Below are 20,465 nucleotides of genomic sequence, written 5' to 3'. Positions count from 1 at the left end.
CATGGGCGTTGTTTTCATTGACTGTGAAAGGGATTCCCACAGGGCAAGAGCTGACCTGGCATTTCTTGCCAAATTGTTTGCAGAGGCTCCAACATATCTTTTTTAAACTTGTCTTTTTTTTCTTTCACTGATAGGCCCTGCCAGTTCTTGGGAAGATCTAAGTAATGCCACTAGTTTTGCTAGGAGCCAGAAGCTCTCCAACCCCCTTGGGAATTTTATCAGAGATTTACCAAGTGGCTTGAGGGAAATTAAGATAAAATAAAGTCCTTGTAGGGTTTCTTTACTCTCCCCTCCCCCATTTCCTAAATGAGAACAAGCTGTTGGTGTCCCCAGGCCTAATACCTTCAGGCCATACCTGGAAATTAAAATCTAAGTGGCTTCCTACTTCTTAGGTTTCAGCCCTTAGTAGACTCCTCCTCAAGTATAAAACTCTAAGCTTGAGGCCAGCAATACTTACTTATTATACCTCCCCAGTTTTTATAAGACTCCTGATTTTAGCGGCCTGATGTCCTAAGAATTTTTTCCTAAAAGGATGTTAATTGGGTGTGTGTGTGTGTGTGTGTGTGTATGTGTCTGAATTCTTGCAGCATTACTGATCTAAGGATAACACACTTTTATTGGAGTTAATTTTGGAAATGGAGAGACTTAGCAAACCAAGTTGGAGAATTTTTAATCTTGCTTATCCGAATCTTAACATTGTAATAGGGAGTGTGCCATGTAAAAGTACAGCACTGTTATTAAAAGTCTGAAGGCTTTGCTTATGCAAATGACTCCTGCTGGGAATCGCACACATAAATTCTCAGGTTAACTTATGACATTGGAAGCATGGAGACACGCACATTTCCTTCAGCCAACATTGGTGCCTTGATGTTAAGAAACCACTTCCGTTTTACTGGAGTGCCTTTACCAAGAAGGTTTCTTGGTTTAAAACAAGTACCCTTTCTTACAAATGACTTCCCTCTTTTTCTTCACTAGCATATGTTTTTCAAACTAATATTAAATATATCTTCAAATACTTAATCCTCTCCTTGACTTTCCCTCTCCATAATGCATCAGTTGTATATACTTTATATAGTGGAATTCTATGTTTAAGAAAATCTGACAGAAGGAAATCATAGTCTTAGAAATAAAAACACTTTAAGGGCATTTAGATCAAGTTTTTGCAAGCTAGTTTTATGAAACAGAAATCAGCACTTGGTCACTCACCTTGCAAATAATTCATTTTCAAGGTCTCACCTTTGCAGCTCATTTAACACAATTAAAATGTAGTCAGAACTATGGAAACCAAGTCACTTTCCAGAAAGTTATCTCTTGAATAAATTTAGGATTATTCATTTAACCATACGCCCCGGGAAAGATGATACATTCCTGTATACCTCTGAGTCTGCCCATATGCAGTTCCTTCTGTGTGGAACATTTCTCTCTCCCCTCACCTAACTCGTATTTGTCATTCAGGTACCCCTATCATAGGGTCTTAGAAAACCCTGTATCTTATACTTCTTTGTAGCACTCATCATGATTATTACTTAATCCTGAATATAACTCTTCAATGACATTCTTTCCTGCTAGACAGAAAGCAATATGGAGGCAGGGTCCCTGTGTGTCTAGTTTATTGCTCTGTCACCAGTGCCTCAAATTCTGCTTTGCACATAGTAGCTCCTTAATAAACATGTGTCTGACTAGCTTCTTTTATAACACTTTCATTTTTGCCTTTGATTAATGCTTCTTCAGTGTTGCGTTAAAAGCTAATGCGTAATAGATACCCTTCATCTGAGGCTGATGCCTGTAGGAAGAGTTGGGAAAACAAGAATCAACCTGATTTCCTGTAGTTTCCAAGATTCTAGCCTCCCCTGGTTGGCCAACCCTTCTTAACAGCCCTCCCCAACCGCTTCCTCCTCCCCTCTACTCTAAGGTTCCAGCACTTGTTCTTAATGTTTACTTATTTTTGAGAGAGAGAGAGAGTGAGTTGGGGAGGGGTCAGAGAGAGAGGGAGGCACACAATCAGAAGCAGGCTCGAGGCTCTGAGCTGTCAGCACAGGGCTGGAACTCACAAACCATGAGATCATGACCTGAGCTGAAGTTGGACGCTTAACCAACTGAGCCGCCCAGGTGCCCCATTATAGCCTCTTGATTTTCAACATGCTTTTCTCTCTTAAGCATTTGTCTATTCAAATGGCTTCAGTATTCTCTCCAGCTCTCAGTGTTCCCTCCATGAGTGCTTTCAGCTCCTGGAATCTCTTCGTGGATAGGCTGTTGGCACTCCCACCTCACCTTCTTTGCTACCCAAACCCACTGGTTCTCCCATCTTTATGGTATTCCTACCCATCCAGTCACCCAGACCTGTGGTCTGCATCCCAGTCAGTTGTTCAAGGCAAGTAGACATGGAAAGAAATGCTCTTCTTCTTGGGCAGAATCCAGCTTTTCCTCTTTGAGGGGCCCATTTCTAGTGTGTGCTATCGCTTCCATGGTGTACCCCAGAAGATAGGAGATGCTCTCATGATGGGAGAGCTACTTTCTGACCTTCTGAAAGGTGACTCACCAGAGAGAGAAAATCTGACTTCTCTAGAGCAACTCAGACTTAGCAACCTCGGGCTTCTCCATGAAACAGAATACACACAACCACTGGGAAACTGAAAACTCAGGCCAGCCTGTGAGAGTCATTCAGTTCTACAGACTTTCAATGGCATTTCTGGTCTTGGATCATTGCTTTGGAACATCTCTTTCTCCACTCCTGCCCTTGAATTTGCTGGTGGAGCAGCAGGGGACACCATTTGTATTGGAGCTGAACCCAAGCCCTGGCTACTTTATCACTACACATGTAACCCTGGTGAGCAGTTTCTGCTCTCTGAACCTCGATTTTTTTCACCTTTAAAATGGATCATAATTCCTACCATCCTCATGGGGCTGTTGTGAGAATCAAACATGATCATGCATATAGGATGTTGAGAAATTTGTAAAGTGCTATAGAGATCAAGGGTAATCCAATATTAGATGTTTATGAAAGCCTATGTTCCTCCTTTATGAATTCTGTCCTCAGTATACCACCTGGGTGATTATTATAATTTTTCTTTAAACAAATTACTTAAAAAAAAACTTATTTCTTGAAAAAAACCTTTTAACCCTAAAATATATTAAAATAGAAGGTAAACTGGGGCGCCTAGGTGGCTCAGTCGGTTGAGCATCTGACTTCGGCTCAGGTCATGATCTCACGGTTTGTGGGTTTGAGCCTCACGTCGGGCTCTGTGCTGACAGCTCAGAGCTTGGAGCCTGCTTCAGATTCTATGTCTCCCTCTCTCTCTGCCCTTCCCCCACTTGCACACACGTGTGCATGCTCTCTCTCTCTCAAAAATAAACAAACGTTAAAAAGAATTAACAAAATAGAAGGTAAGTGTAAAAAATATAACAAATATAAAACAACATTATTAAATTCTAACTAGTGCTATTGACTTTTAAAAGGTCTGAGCCTGAGCACTACTCTCTATCATTACTCATCTTTCTGGAACCCTGCAAATGTGTTACATGTAGATAAGAAATGGCATAGAGGGCAGAGGGAGAGCTGTGGATTGAATCTCCTACATTTAATTCATGTTCATCATCTAGCTATGTCACCAATGCAATTTATTTAATCTCTCTGAATCTTAGTTTACTCATCTGTAAAATGAGATTTCTATAAACATTAGGAAAAAACTATGTAGCACAGTGCCTGGCACATGGCCCGTGTTTGATAAATGCAGTTAATATGCCTGGTGCAAGAGCAAAGCTTCTAGTTTAATCCCTCCTATCAAGGGCAGAACTTACTGAAATTTTTTGTTTTTGGTTCTGAGGAGTATGGAGTGAGTAATACAACTGAGGAGAAAATTTGGGGCCATTTCTCTACTAGCAAAGTAAGGAGGTGAGTTAAAGTGATTAACTGGACCACCCAGATTTTAGAAAGATGGGGAAAATATCAACCAGGAAAGCAATTTCACCCAACAAGACTTTGAATAGACTTATCCACTCTTTCAAAAGAGTGTTCATATTGGGGGTGCCTGGGTGGCTCAGTCCGTTAAGTGTCCGACTTCTGCTCAGGTCATGATCTTGTGGTTTGTGAGTTTGAACCCCAAATTGGGCTCTGTGCTGACAGCTCAGAGCCTAGAGCCTGCTTCGGATTCTGTCTCCGGCTCTTGCTGCCCCCTCCCCTGCTCACACTCTGTGTGTGTGTGTGTGTGTGTGTGTGTGTGTGTGTGTGTGTGTGTGTCTGAAAAAAAAATTTAAAAAAAATTTAAAAAAAGAGTGTTCATGGTGTCAAAGGCTAGGCTAAAATAATAAAGCACCAAGAGGTGGAGATAGTAAGAATTTTTTAAAGAAAGGAGTGCCAAATCTAAGTTTTTGGGATAAGAAGAAATATGATGGGTCCAGGGCCTTCTCAGAATTTCTTGTACTTCAAAGAGTACGTACTTGGCAATGATTCTACTGCTTTCCTGAGTTTGGTCAACGTGGCTGAGGGAAGGCAAAATTCTTAAAATCCACACAGATGGAACTTTTCCACTGGCCCTATTTTGGTATAAATATTCATCAAGGACTAGAAACTTAACATCGATATTGGTCTGAGCTCTGAGTGGTTTGGACTAAATTTCAGCCAATTTTCAGTTGTCCCTCTGGCTCTTGTCTCTCAGGAGGGCCAACTCTGCTGAGATGTGGCTGCTGTTGTCCAGCGCACTGAGCCAACTGCCTCCCCGGACCATGGAAATCACTAGAGTTTTTTCTCAAGAGACCTCCAGCCAGAAAGAGGGGGCCTCAAGGATCAGATGAAAGTTCAAGTCAGTTGTTTGAAGAAGGGAAACAAATCAAGGCTTGGCTCATCCACCATCCTAAAGCCAATCCTTTCATAGGCGAGCCTGCAGGAAGATAATAAAACTTGGGACCAGACATTAAAAATTCAGTTTGGTTTGGAATGGTGCCTTCCCCAACCCTCTCACTTTCATTTCCTTTTCGTCTCCAGATTCTTCCTAAATCTACCAGAGTCTCCCTCCCATGTCTCTGGCTCTACTCCTCCCTTGTCAGTTCTGATCTTGGCCCAGGAGTAAGAAGGTTTTAGAATAAGCCCCATGGTTGAGGATCCCGCTGAGGGACGCTGGTCTCACCTACTCTTTTCCATGTCTGTCTTGTGTCCTCTGCCCTCATGCTTTTTCCTTCTTTCTACCTCCTTAAGATTCTTCTACCAGTTTCCCAAAAAGGTTGTATCATTTTATATTGTCTCTGGCAATGTATGAATTCTAGCTGCTCCACATCCTCGGCAACACTTGCTATTGTCAATATTTAATTTTACTACTCTTCTGGGTATGTAATGCCGTATCATTGTGCTTTTGTGTTTTTCTCAGGAGTAATAAGGTTGAATACCTTTCCCTACACTTATTAGCCATTTAGACATTTTTTTCTGTGACATGCTTGTTCAAATCTTCACCTATTTTTTTTTTAAATTGGACTGCTTTTAAAAAATTGATTTAAATGGGGTGTGCCTGGGTGGCTTAGTTGGTTGAAAGCCCAGCTTCAGCTCAGGTCATGATCTCAGGGTTGGTGAGTTCGAGCCCTGCCTCGGGCTCTGTGCTGACAGCTCAGAGCCTGGAGCCTGCTTCTGATTCTGTGTCTCCCTCTCTCTCTGCCCCTGCCCCACTCATGCTCTGTCTCTCTCAAAAATGAATGTTAAAAAAAGGTAAAAAAATTTGATTTAAAGCAGTTATTTATATATTTTGGATACAATCTCTTGTCAGATATATGTACTGTGAATATTTTCTTTGTGGATTGTCTTTCACTTTCTTAGTGGCATCTTTTAATGAAAGCAAGTTATTATGGTGACCAGCCTTCATTTTTTTTTTTAATTTTTTTTTTAACGTTTATTTATTTTTGAGACAGAGAGAGACAGAGCATGAACAGGGGAGGGGCAGAGAGAGAGGGAGACACAGAATCTGAAACAGGCTGCAGGCTCTGAGTGGTTAGCACGGACCTCGATGCGAGGCTCGAACTCACGAACCGTGAGATCATGACCTGAGCCGAAGTCGGACGCTTAACCGACCAAGCCACCCAGGCGCCCCGATTTTTTTTTTTTTTTTTAAAGGAGGCTTCATGCCCAGCATGGACCTCGATGTGGGACTTGAACTCATAACCCTGAGATCAAGACCTGGGCTGAGATCATCAGTTGGACACTTAACCAACTGAGCTACCTAGGCTTGTGCCCCCTTCATATTTATATTTTGAGCATTCCCTCTAGATGGTAAAGTCACCAGGATATAAAATTTAGACTACTTTGTTACTGTTCTCGCATTCCATATAGTAAGCTATGACAACTTTGCAAATAATTTTAAAAGCTTTTAAAAAAGATATTACCTCTGTTTATCAAGGTTTTCTTCTTTTCCTCCTTAGCCTTTTCTGATTTCTTATCATACCTCCACACCTCCGCCCTTTATAAATCAGGTACTTTGTGTTTAGAACAGTGCTGATTTTTCATGAGTATTTAGGACACAGGTTTGGAGTTCTTAGTTCTTAGAGTTGCCTATCCCCTCCTCTTTTGCCATGTTTTTCCACTTTAAAAGCTATCCTCCAAGAAATAGGATAGTTTGGTGGCATAGAAGTGACCTTCCCAATTGGGTGAGATTTTAAGGAGAGGTAAATAACCTGCTTAAGTGGAGGTCACCAAACTCATGCCAAAACAAAACATGGGGGCTGTCTGTTGGCCATCTCACTTGGCTAAAGGCTGATACCAGGTCCCCCAGAAGCCAGGAACTAACCCAGGAAACAGATGCTTTGACCTTAATCCTGAACAACATGTAGGACTTGGTCAGTTACCAGAACAGGAACGTTAGGAAAAAGTGGTCATCACATCCTTGCACTGAGGAGCTAGGGAAACAGAAGCAATGGGAAGAGGTTGCAGAGACAGATTTTAGCTCACAATGAGGAGGAGTTGTCTCATAAGCAGAGGAGTTCAATAGGTCTCCTCGGGAGCTGCAAGTGCTTGTCAGTGGTATTCTCAGAGCATCTGCCTGTCGTGTCCAGTTCATCTGATGTTTAAGGATGGGACAGTTGAACAAAATAAAGTTTTAAAAGTTTTTCTGAACCTGAAATGCTATGATACCTCAAATTCTTACCCCACCTCTTCTACTCACTAGCTCTGTGACCTGGAACAAGTCACCTAACCTGCTAGATCTGTTGTTTCCTTGTCTGTTAAATAAGGAAGGTGACCAGGGCACCTGGGTGGCTCAGTCGGTTAAGCATCCGACTTCAGCTCAGGTCACGATCTCACGGTCCGTGAGTTCGAGCCCCGCATCGGGCTCTGGGCTGATGGCTCGGAGCCTGGAGCCTGCTTCTGATTCTGTGTCTCCCTCTCTCTCTGCCCCTCCCCCGTTCATGCTCTGTCTCTCTCTGTCTCAAAAATAAAATAAAACGTTAAAAAAAAAATTAAAAAAAAAAATAAGGAAGGTGACCTAGGGAAACTCTGAAGCCCTTTCGACCTCTTAAAAATTAATTGTAGTTGCTGAAGTATTCACTACAAGCATTATTAAAATAAATGTATGATGATTTCCCTTGTGATGGCCCCAGCCCTGGGCTGGGTCCAAGGAAAAATAAAGGTGAGTGACAACAGCCATTCTAGGTAGCATGAATCTTAATTATGGGGTGTCTCCCCCCCACGGGCTGTTCAGGCCTTTGGCTGTGTAGGAGGAGAGACTCTAGAGGAAACACAGCTTTTCCATTAAATTTCGCCTCTTCCCAGGTTCTTCTCAGGTCCACACATAGCAATGATCTCCATAATTTCATTTTCCAGATAACTGGCAGGGAATCATCTGGAATTTTTCTTTTACATGCCATATACAACTGACAAAAATCAAGAACAATCATCCCAGTGACATTTTGACATCCAAACCATGTGTTTTTCATTTTGATGCCTCATCTGCTCTACCACATGGCAACAAGGAACCCACATTGTCAGACCAAGTGAGAAATCTGAAGAAATGGACAAAAGCAATTGGTGTGATGGCAGATTCTCCATCCTATTAACCAACTTCCTGCATTTCAAAAGGCTGATTTTCTTTCTGTTAGTTCATTAAGGTGTCCTACTTGGGATTTCTTTTCCTCTAAGTATCATTTATGGTTTCAGAGTTTAAAGGTGAATAAAACTCGGGGAGCAAAACTGCTGCCTGTGGTGCTCTGGATTGTTTTCATGTTCTGCTCACATGTGCTGTGTGCTGAATTTCACAGTGTGTGTGTGTGTGTGTGTGTGTGTGTTCCTTTCTTCCCATTTCTATTGCATAATCTCAGGTCTCTGAATCTAAATCTTCCTGCAAAACTTCAAACTCGACGGGGGTGAGTTTGCCGGATCTCCTTTGCTGAGAGTCTCAAGCCACTGCCATAAAGCTTTCTGTGTGCCCGTCTGACAGGGTTTGTATCCTCATCACCCGAAATATTTTGGTTGAGAGGCAAGAGGAGCAAGTTCTCAGAAGAGAAAACAAAAGCTGCAGATGTAGGGATGGATGGATACACGGAAATGTATTTCTCTGCAATTCAAGATGGATGATATTCCCTGAGTTAGAAGTCAGGTAGGATGGACAGTATACGTGACGTACTTGGAAAGCATAAAACTAGACCATGACCCGATCCTAACAGCTCATTTATCCTTGTCTCTCAACACTCAGCTCAGATGTCACCTCCTGGGTAAGCCTTCCCTGACCTCCCAGGTGGGGTTAAGTACTGCCTTTTCTGATCCCCCTCACTTCCATACTCCTACCTCTGGTCAAGGTCTTCAGGGACTGTTTCTTCTTGAATGGCCGGACTGGCTGCTCCTCTTCTGAAACCATCAGCTTCTGGGACTCTTTTCCTTCTATTTTTCTACTTATCAGCTTAGTTCCTGGCATATCATAATTGCATATATGTTTGCACAAACTAAATTCGTTTTTTTTTTTTTTTTTTTAAGTTTATTTTGAGAGAGAGCACACAGGAGCAGATGGGGGAAAGAGAGAGAGAGGAAGGGAAGAAGGGAGGGAGGGAGAGCATCCCAAGCAGGCTCCATGCTGTCAACACAAAGCCCCATGTGGGGCTCAAATTCACCAACTGTGAAATCGTGACCTGAGCCAAAACCAATGGTCAGATGCTTAATCGACTGAGCCACCCAGGCGCCCCTATATATGCACATATTTGTGTACATGTATATAGAATACTGTTAAAGCTTGATTTTGACAGAGGTCTTAATGTATTTGGGCTCTTTTGGTTGTCTGACACAAAGGCATTCCCTCTTAGAATAATGTTCTAAATGCATAAAATATGTAGGATTACAGAGGAAACCATTATTACTGAAACAGTATCAATAGATAAAAACAGATCTATGATTTAGGAACACACATGCCTTTATTAAGTTATTAACAAAACTCAGCAGTGGATTTATTGTTATTCCAGAATATGGATAAGCATAAGTGGTACATTAGACATCTATCTAAGCTGTAATAGGATATGAAAGTATCAGATTTCCACTGGTATCAAGGGCATAGGGCCTACATCCAGCTATCTTTTTCTAATGTAAATATCTTGTTCAATAGCTTTATTTGGTTAAAAAGACAAGTCGGGCTGCTAAGCTATCTGGGCTTTTGCCTTCCATCATAACTGAAGAAAAAGCTGAATCAGATAGAGGCTGGGTATATTGGGATGCGATTTTTCCTCATTTACATTCCTTGATACCCTCAATTCTATCCACAGATCCCTGGTTAAAAACCTCTCCTCCATCTGCTAGCAAGATTTAAAAATTCCCTTGACTTCCTCTACAATAAGCCCACAAATGCTGACCCCTGCCCACATTGGGGCCAGATCTCCCTTAAGAAGGACACTGGCTGGCATCAGTGCCAGGGTTGGGTAGGGAGCACAGGAATGTCTCAGCAGGTAGGTGGCTCTCTTCCAGGATGAGGGCAGGGCTGGGCTCCTCTCTCCCTCCACTTCTTCTAGCCAATGGATTAGCCAGGCCAGTCACCTTGGTAGTCCACCTCATGAATCAGTACCTGGACATGTCACTTAGTCATACAGCCCAAATAGATGCTGTCTTCTTAAGGGCAGGTTATGGGGTGTTAGTCAGCCAAGAGACCTTTCTCTGTGCTCCTGTCCTTTGGTGCCCTTGCCATCAACACCACTAAGGACAGAGCCTGGGGTGTTGGGCTGCATCTGAGGACATAGGCTGAGCACAGACGATCTGTTTTCTTCCATGTCTGCAAGGCAGCTGAAGGGGCTGCTCGTTACCAGTAGCACCTGAGAGCTGCCAGTATGCCCCTTGCCTCAGACTTCTCATCACTAAACTGCCTGTTTAAAATGCAGTAACTGGGAGAATTATCATACTTGTTCTACTGTTGCACTGTAGACATGACTGGGGTTGGTTGTGGCTCAAATGTGTGCAGTGCTGGGAAATATGAGGGTGGGTAGCAAAGGAGAAGAGGTAGGTGTGTGTGTATACACCTGAGTGCTACAGATGGTCATGGAACACACAGAATCCTAGGACACTGACATTATTTGGCCTTTATCCTACCTTTATGAGAAATGCATTTGAGCAGACTCAAGTTTATGTGGCAGGGACCAAAACTTGTTTTATTCATTGTCTTTTATTCAGTGCTCAGCACGGTGCTTGGCACATGACAGAAGCTAAATAAATATTTGCTAAATGAAGAAATGACTGACCATTACCCTGATTTATAAGCAAGACATCCGAGACTTGGTGAGAGGGAGTCCCTGTGTAAGATCACATGGCTGGTGTCAATGACTGGTCTCAGGCAAGGGGAGGGCTCCTTTTTAGAAGTGGAGCAACAAATACGCAAAGCAAATTGTTGCCATTGTCACGATTTTGCATATGATGCTGCCTGAGTATATTTATGGCTAAGTCTAAGTTTAGCTACAAAGAGAAGGTCCTGCAATCTGATATCTTGGAAGCCACATGTGACATGACGTAGGTAAGCTGAACTTGGTTTAACTACCTATGGGATTTCTGTGCTGTACTGATGAGAGGGGATACCAGTAACAGCAAGAGGAAATATTTTTTGAGGCATCCAGGCACTTTTCGTGCTTTATCTCGTTAACTATTGTTTACATGTAGAACTATTGTTAACTCGCTTTCTCAAATGGGGAACCCGAGGTCCAGAGAGGAAAAGCAACTTGGCAGAGATTACAGACCTAGCAAATGGCAGAACCATGAGTCACATCTAGATCTCCATACTTGCAAAGGCTGTGTGTTTAACCGCTTCTCAGTTGGCCTCTAAATCATGTGGCCAAAGCTAAATTCATAGCCAAAACGTTCACTTGACCTTCTGAAGTTTGAGGGTATGAAGTTGACGTGAAATTAGAGTCCTCTGGGCATGGAAGTGACAGAATAGAGAAGATCCCCTTTTCTCCTGCATTCATAAAAGATGCTGTGAATCAGTGCATCTTTTGGTTATGTCTCAAGTAAATCTTGGACATGTTATTTCTCCCCTGTGTCCCAATTGCCACACAAAGGATCCCTAGATTCAGCTCAGCTCTTTTAAATGATTCATTTGCATTTTTCTCCAAAGATTAATTTGATAAAGAACCTCATGTTTTAAAACACAAGGAGAAAAAAAATCCATAAACATATCATGTGGATTTGAAACAGCCGCCATGGGCTGGACCCCAGTCCTCTTTCGTTCTTCCAAAGAGTGACGTGCCAAATGGAGCCTTTGCTTTTCGCCCCCCTCAGCAATCTTATTTCCTTTTAAAGCATGTCCTGGTGGGGGCTTGGCTGTGTTTTGCTTGGTCCTGATTCACGTGTTATTGGGTAGACCATGAGTCAGGCTGACCAGGCATGTAGAGATACACATTCCAGAGGTCAAGCTTATCCCCAGGCTAGAATTTCCTGGAAGCTCTGGGACTGGGATCTCTAGGATTTATTTTTATTTTTATTTTTATTTTTTTGGCCAAGGGTCACTACTTCTTCAGTAATTTCAGGATATTATTGTATGCTTCCTTAGATTGCCTCCCTACTAGCCCCCTCCCTTGAGAGTTATACCAGACTTCTAGAAAACCAGGAACCAGGAGAAATCTAGAAAGCCCTTGTTCTATATCTGGAAATGGCTTTGACTTGATGTGGGTGACAGTATAGTGACCAAGAGATACCAGACAGGCACAAATGCCTGGTAACATTTGGTAAATGCTGGGTAATTCCTGAATCAGACTAGTAAGGTGTAGAGGGACTTTGATCTCTGAGTGGAGCTCTCGCTGATAATCACAGCTCCCCTCCACCAGACTGCTACTTCTGAGGAAAGCCTTCTTATTTTTTTCTTAGAGTGGAAAGAGGTTAAGGTTTGGGACCAGAGAAGACTGGGTTTGAGTTTGTAACCTGCCATCATATAATCACTTAAACTTAATCTTAATTTACTCATGTGTAGAAAGGATATTCAAATTTTTGCATGGTAGTCTTTAAGGCTAAATGGGATGTGAGAAAATGTCAGGCACCCGCATGTACTCAAGAGATGTCTTTCCCTCCTCTCTTTTGTCTTTCCTCGAATTTGTCTATGCTAGCAGACAATGAAGCAGTCTTCCTGGAGAGTCCTTAGGGGACAGGAGTCCAAATAAATGATAAAAGATCAAACATGTACCTTCTGAGAGAAAATGTAAAAGGGTTTGCTTCTCATATAAAACAGCAGACAATGAGCAAAGAGTTGATCTGGAAGTTTGACAAAGCCTTGTAATTGTATTACCGTTTCTGTTTTTGTGAAACCACCATCAAATTTCCACATCAGATATTTAGGCTTAGATACCAAGTATAAATGTTGGCCACTGAAAGAATCTCAGTGCACATAATGAGACCCAACTTCTTGTTTAATGCTTTCTATAAAAGCTTTATAGAAAGCATTTCTAGAACTTCTGCAGATCCATGCCATTGATATGTATGAAGCTCCAAGAATAGGTTTAGGACACCCTAGACATTCCATGTGGAGTTAAAGAAATATCATCATCTTGAGCGACTCCTATAGAAGTGGTTGGTGGCCCTGCACCTGGCAAGATCATGGCAGCTGCCAGCCAAATCCTCTTCCCAACAGCAAATGAAAAGGAGGGGGGTGGTACTTCCAAAGGAAGGCACTTAAAGGACAACAGCTGTCTCTTCCTTCTGGATGTCCTGAAGAGCTGTTCCACAATTCTACTTTCAGTGGGACAAGGTTTTAGGCCTGTTTTCCATAATCCTTTGCTATTTGGGAGACAGTCTGGTGTACTGGAAAGGTCAGTGGACTGGAGGGAAAAGGAAGACTGGTTCTCCTTCAAGGTCTGCTACTTCCTAGGAAAGGTGACCTGTCCAAAGTCACCTGGTAAAGAAATGCCTGCAGTTATTATCATGACTCAACCCCTGCCAGAAAACTTCTCATAATAAATATTTCAATGGTGTTGGATGAACCCTAGGGAGATAAGAACTCCCAAGATCTATGCTCAACATGACAGATTTCCACTTTATTATTCACACGCTATTTTGAATGTGTAAGTTGGAAAGCAAAAATGAATCTCCTTTCCAAAATCAAATTGAATACCTCTTCAGGAGACCTGCTGACTCCAGCAGGCTGTAGGAGGAATTATTCCCTCACCTTTCTGTCCTTACCTTATTCTCACCAGAAGTGGCAGGCATGGGGGTGGGAAAGAAAGAGGCACACGTGAGCCTGTGTCACTGTCCCTCCTTCCTGGTCCCCAGCTTTTGCTGGACTCAGCCTATTCTTTTTCTTCCTGTCACCTTCGGCTAGTTAATGTGGAAAGAGGATCAAACCACAGGAACTCAGAGGGAAATACCGAAGTCCTTTTCCCTCTGTCCTGCTTATAGAATGGTGGATAGGCCCTGGCTAAGAGGAGGTCTTGGAGCCTAGATGGCTGAGTGTAAAGCCTGGAGATGGTCTGTGATTAAGCCTTTCCTTGCCCCCCACCACCCCAGGTGGTGGATGCACTGGTGAAAGTCCATCAGCAGCCACCAACCCCACATATTCACACAGGTCTGCACAAGATGACAAGCATCTGCAATTTACCAAGTAATGGCTTCAGCATCTGTTTTCAGAGATCCTTTAAGAAGGACTTGGATAATTTCTGTCTTTCTTTTTTAAAAAGGCTCTCCTTGGGGCCAAGTTCCTTATACACCTATGGGCATGTCTCCACTGCCTTGGCTATAAAGATCTTTAAGTGACAGCCTAGTATATTTTTAAGATTGAAGGAGCCAACGACAGTTCTTGAGGAGCTGTGTTTACATTGGATCGGCTCGCTCAGGCAACATGCCAGCAGTTTTGCACGCTGCAGGAACTGGAGGTGAAAGCAGGAAGCGCTGAGGGCAGAGGAGAGGATGAAGCCGGGGGACAGGAAAGCCAGGAGGGAGGGGATGCAGATGAGGATGTGGGGAGACGCCCAGCTGAACCTGGCAATGCACTTAGAACCATCATGTAATCCTCTTCTGACATTGTGTTGAGGGGTGAAAACAGAAAAAACTGGCTCCCTTTGGAGCCAATCCACTGGCACATGTACAGTCAACAGTGAACATGCTCTTAGATCTCTTTGTTCTAGTCCTTTCTAAATTCCTGCAAGTGGCTCCTTGGCAGCCAATAGGCCTGTATTCTTGCAAAGCCTAATGGGTTTCGGCACATTTTCTCAGCAATCTCACGTAAGGAGCTGGACCCCTCTGGGGCTAAGTTTCCTTGTCTAAAAAGTGAAAAGAGCTCCATGTCCCTTTTCAGGCCTAAAATTCTATGACTCCAGAGTGAGATGACTGGTGATCTCTGTTCCCTGTAAGCAGATTTTATATCTGTTGGGGGGAGAATGAAGACAAGATCAATGTTCAACTTATCAAGACTGAGCTGGGGCGCCTGGGTGGCTCAGTCGGTTGAGCGTCTGACTTCAGCTCAGGTCACGATCTTGCGGTCCGTGAGTTTGAGCCCCGCGTCAGGCTCTGGGCTGATGGCCCAGAGCCTGGAGCCTGCTTCCGATTCTGTGTCTCTCTCTCTCTCTGCCCCTCCCCTGTTCATGCTCTGTCTCTCTCTGTCTCAAAAATAAATAAATGTTAAAAAAAAAAAAAAAAAAGACTGAGCAACTGGCTTTGGTTCAGCTGAATAAAAATTAGTTGCTATTGAGATGAGATAGTCATAAAGAAAAGCATGTCCTTTATCCACCAAAAGACTCCTTTCAGCATTCACACACCCATCGGAATCTACCATTGCCAACCAATACTACTCCTACCACTACGCCTACTACTACTAGCTAACTCTGAAAGCTGCTGTGCTGAGCCTGTCATATACATTATCTCATTTAATGACCACGGATACTTTGGGAGGTAGGTGCTGTGACCGTCTCTCCAATTTTCAGATAAGGACACAGACTCAGAAGTTAATTCGCTTGCCCAAGAGCACATAGCTAGTAAGTGGTAGAGTTGGGGTAGGAACCTGGATCTGGTTACAAGAACAGCAGTACCAGTATTCTTAAATTTGCTTAATCAACAACAGAATAAATCCGCAGTAGTGGTTGATTCCACTAAAAGAAATGGCATTTGGCCTTCAAGGCCCTTTATTACCAAGGAATGTTGACTATGCTCAGGGAACTTTCTGTGCTAGGACACCTTCTCTTTCCCAGTAGAAAAAAAAACAAATGATGGCTCAAGAGTAGCCATTGGGAGCATTTAACTTGGCACAGATGAGAGGAGGCAGGTAACTGTTCCTAAGGTCTGCCACTAACTAGGTATGTGATCCTCAGGAGCCACTCTGTCAGATTGGTTAGACAGTCTCTAAGGCTACTCCGGGTTCTGGATTTTATGTTCTCCTGAAGACCTTTTTATGACTTCCCAGCTGCTAAGGATTCCTCGTATCCCTCTTCCCTTTGGGGGTAGGGCAGCAGAGACAGTTTGTGTGCCATTTTAAACCATTTCTCATTTTGTAAATGCATCTCTTGCAGCTCCAAGAGTCTAATGAAATGGTTTCAAAATGCCTACGTGTGATTAGGCATCCTGAAGCCAAATGTTATACCCCCCGCCCTGCTGCTGCAGATTTAAAGAGTAAATATGCAATAAAAGCTTTTCAGCATGCTGTTGGTATGACAGTGTTTAATCACTATTATAAAGTTCAACAAAGAGAAGTTCTCTCCCACTCCCTTCTTTTCCCTTGACTTTTTGAGTTGAAGACTTTGGTTAATCTACATAGTGGTGACCGTCCTCCTCATTGCCACAGTCCCAAGAGGTTAAAAAAAAAAAGTCCACTCTTTCATCTCTACCCACCACATTCCTTCTCTAAGCCTGTAATTGGATCTAAATGGAAAATAAACCCTTTGCAGGCCAAGGAAGTTGGCACTAGAGGGTGACAAGAAGGAGAACATGTTCCACCTCTAATCCGGATAATCACACTCTCCGATGCAAAGGAAAATAAAAACAAGGCTTCCTCCAAGCTGTGGCTTTGGCTTTCAGTAAGGAGGAGGGTTTCCATGTACTCTGCCTTACTTCAGACATTATCTATCAGTCAACATGTAGTAAAACCACCCCCAAATCACCTGACTTTGTAGAGGACAGTGGGAGCTCTGCCCCTTTAGTCCTAAACTCTTTTACCTCAGCTGAATTTGGGGAGGCAGTTCAGGCACACAAATGTCCGGCTGCTACAAGTTAAAAAACATTCATGTACAAAATGTACTGTCCGCGAACACTATGGTCTTAGCTGGGCAGATATTCAGTGGTTCCCCGGTAGTTTATTGAGTCCTGCTGTGTATGGTATGCTGTGCTGGAACAGAGATGAACCAGAAAGGTTTGCCTTCAAGGAGTTTAGAAAGATGTGTAAAGAAATAAGAGCAGTGCGTGCGGGACTCACTACTAGGTAGAAATTAGCAGGTACCTTACCAAGATCTAAAGTGTTCTGAGAATTCCATAGAAGGAGAGACGACCTGATTCTCCAAATAGTCTGGCAAATGTGATGGGACACGGTAGGTTCCAGAGATGCCCTGATTAAGTCTGACTTGGTGAACACATTCAGAAAGGTCTGCAGGACTCTGTGTGGGAGTCTGGGGCAGGACAGCTATGTAATGGTGCAGCAATAAATCAGATGCACGAACTCTGTGGCTCTAAGTATCTGGCTTGCATTTTTATTTTGAGTCGGACATGGGTTTGGGGTTTTTTGTTTGTTTGGTTTTGGTTTTTTGCCTCTCATCCTACTCCACAGGTAATGGCAGATGTCTAAGGAGGACTCTGCCCGCAAGAGTTTAAAAATGACTGCTTTGGGAGATTAACCCATAGTGTATCATTACTGATACAACTGCTGGGAGGGAGGCGAGGTCTATTATCCCCCAAACTGGAGACAAGGAAAATGAGGCACAGAAAAGTGACTTGGTCAAAACAGTATAGCTAAAAAGGGGCAGGGCCAGGGTTTCAGAGCCTAAGGCTTTCCTTACCCTGTGTTGCCTGCTGGAACCAATGCTCCATAACCCTGGGCTTTTGTTTCTCCACTGGCTTAGACTGTCTCTCTGTTCCTTTCCAGCTCACTTGCCCTCTAAGTCTCTGACCTGTGCCCTCTCCCAACTGCATCCAGGTAAGTAGCTGGTGGGTGTTGGAGCTACAGGCACAGCTGAGGGCCTCTCCTGCAGTAACTCACCCGTGACCTTCTGGGCTCTGGGCCAGCCCTTCCTGAAAGGGAAACGTGAAGACCCTGGGGACAGAAATTAGTTCCCCTGTGCTGGCACTGCTGCCATTGCCAACATCACCAACTAAAGAAACGTGTGTGTGCGCGCGCGCGCGCGCGCGCGCGTGTGTGTGTGTGTGTGTGTGTGTGTGTGTGTGTGAAAAACACAAAATACTAGGAGGTCAGACAGCCAAAGGGGAGATTCCTTGTGAGTAAATGTTACTCTCCCCCAAGCCTTCACCTCAATTCCGGGAGGTGGAAGATGGGGTGGGAGGAGGTAGGATTTTTTTTTCCCCCTCGTTTCAGACAACAGAATTACTCTTAAAAAGAAAAAAAAGTTTTATTTAAATTTTAATTAGCATCACCGAAGAACTAAGATTCTTTGCAAATACTTTACACAATGGCTTTTAAGAGTAAGTTTTAGGGTGTGTGCCTGTTGGCTCAAATATGTATTCCCAACTTGTTTTCTGGGAAGTCTTGGAATTTAATGAATTTCCTTCTACTTACGTCTGGGGAAGTCTCCGCGAAACCTGGGAGAGGGGCACAAGGAAAAGGTAGAATGTGGGTTAAGTACAGACAGATAGCAGCTCACCTTCTGAACTCCTGGGTTGAGGTCCTTGGCCACCTTTGCCATCTTCTGTGGTGCAGGAACAGCGCCTGGCTTCTCGGCAGAGGCGCTAGGGCGCGCAGCGGAAACAGCGCTGGCTGAATGGCCAGGTTCGCGGGCCCAGGGGGAGCTCTGCGCGCAGCCCGGCGCCGCGAGGTCCTTTAATTGGAGAGCGGGACTCCCTCTAAAACCGCTCCAGCCAATCCTCGCGAGCGCTCGCGCTCGGCCAGCCAATCGCAGCGCGCGGCTCAACCCCCTCCCTCTGGGCGGCCAGGGCCGCGCTGGGCGGCTGCTGCGGCGCGAGCACTGTCCTGACGTCAGTGCGGCCGCGGCCCCTGCCGGTCGGGGCGGCTCTCATCAGTCCCTCGAGTGAGCGGCAGGAATCCGTCCCCACGCCCTTCTCCTTTAAAGGACAACGGGCAGAGGGTGGGGCGGGCTGCTGGGCCCCGCGATCCATTCAGGTCAGAGGGGAGAGTGATCAAACTGGTAGGCCGAGGTATTTTTAGTGAGCTGGGTCCAAAAATAAATGCTGAGCGTGTTCCCCTTCCCACCCTTTCTGCCTTGTTCTGGAGGGCGGGCGGGGGGGGGGGGGAGGGTGTGTGTTGCGGGGCGAGGCGGGGGAGGCAGGTGGTATTCAGCCTCACCGACTGGGCCTGCTAACTTTCCCAAACCCGGGCAAGTCCTCCCTCCAGTGAGCAGACAAGAGGTGAGAGTCCAGCGGAGTTAAGTTTTTTTTTTTTTGTTTGTTTGTTTGTTTGTTTTTAAATGGAGGTTTCTAAATTATATGAATGTGCCTTCCATAAGTTGTGTTAGAGTACACCCTCCCAATTCAGCGAGGAGGAGAATACAATTATGATTTTAAATAAGCGCTGAGATGCACATTTTCTTTCTAGTTTCGTGAATACTTAAGGTGTTCTTGTTGCCGTGATGATAATGACGGTGATTTTCACTTGCATTTGGTACATGAGGACACAGGATCAGAGAGGATAACTGGTCCAAAGTTGAACTCTTCAGCAAGGCTTTAAAATCTGAGTTAGTGAGAGTGAGCATTTACCTGGGAAGAAAGGGCATGGGATTATAGCAAGCCATAAACCAGGAAATTCTAGTTAAACTCAGAAAATTGGGTTATGGAGATCTGGACCAGCAAGCTTCCATCTGTGGATTTCTCACATCCGTGGGGCAAAGTGTCTGGCCACGTCTAGCATAACAGGTCCTGTAAGACATTATCAGCCAGGTCTTCCCTCGAAGTGCCGTGCTGTGTGCCTATAACTCCACATCTCTATTAAGCAGGTTCTACAAACCTGGGGTCCTGGGGGCATTTTCCCTGCCCGGACAGAGGACTAAACCCCAACCCCTTTTTACCCTGGGGAGAATACTAATGTTTCGTCAGGTTTTTGGTCCTGTAACTCACTGCCAGAAATGAGTACCCGCTTCTACCAGGACTCAGGTGGGCTAACATAAACCAGGTTGCAGGGAGACTGAAAGGGTGGGGGGGGGGGGGGGGAGTGGTCTCAAAGTACTTTATGTGACTTATTTGGGTGGATGGGGGAGCTGCAGGTCACATTCTAGGTCTTCCTCTTGTATTGGAGATACTTTCCTTCTTAAAACCTCCTCCAGTTTGGTTGTTAACATCATCATCCCCAGCAATCCCAAATCTTAACCAACGATCCCAAATTATGATTCCTTTTTTACATTCCTGGAAAATGCTGGCTTTCTGTTCATGATTCCCCATTTTCCTCCTTCGTGGATCTGCTGGAATTGATGTTTGTCTTGCTTGCTCCCAGCTGTAGCCCCAACACCTAGCATGTGACACACACTTGGAACACATGTGTTGAATGAATGCAGGTTGGGTTCTGTCTTTTAATCAGCAGTGAGCAGGCAGGCAGGGCTAGGAAGAAACGGTGCAGTGCTACACCTGGTTTAGTTTGTCCAAACTTCCAAGGTGGGCTGCACAGTAAACCCGTGTATAAATAAACGGTGGCCAACAGAAGACTGGCCTGAAAGAGTTTCCATGTGAATAGCCCATTCAGTAGCAAATCCTAGGAACAAAAGTGCTGAACTGGGAAGTCATGCCAGAAGCCTTTGTATTTCAGAGTTACAGGAACAGAAGCCAGGAGAATAACAAAGACAGGCTTTATCCCTAGCAAACTGGGCAGAAGCCTTCTCAGTGAAGTCATTTCTCGCTCCTTTCCCAGCCACCCTTTTGCCCCATCTTGAGAAATTATTGTTTCATGGAA

The 20,465-nt window shown here is 44.2% G+C and overlaps 1 protein-coding gene across 1 annotated transcript in view; it reads right to left on the bottom strand.

Moving 5' to 3' along the window:
• LMCD1 (LIM and cysteine rich domains 1) overlaps nt 1-18,374 on the bottom strand; it is a 58,130-nt gene extending 39,756 nt beyond the window's left edge. Inside the window, exon 1 of the mRNA XM_060631629.3 lies at nt 18,214-18,374. Within this exon, the coding sequence (XP_060487612.1) occupies nt 18,214-18,255 (42 nt within the window). The 5' untranslated portion in view covers nt 18,256-18,374. The remainder of the gene's footprint in view (nt 1-18,213) is intronic.
• Nucleotides 18,375-20,465: the final 2,091 nt, after the last annotated feature.

This window comes from Panthera onca, chromosome A2, assembly GCF_046562875.1.
Source record: "Panthera onca isolate mPanOnc1 chromosome A2, mPanOnc1 haplotype 2, whole genome shotgun sequence".
NCBI lineage: Eukaryota > Metazoa > Chordata > Mammalia > Carnivora > Felidae > Panthera > Panthera onca.
The sequence above is the reverse complement of the archived record's forward strand: the minus strand, read 5'-3'. Positions and strand labels throughout refer to the sequence as shown.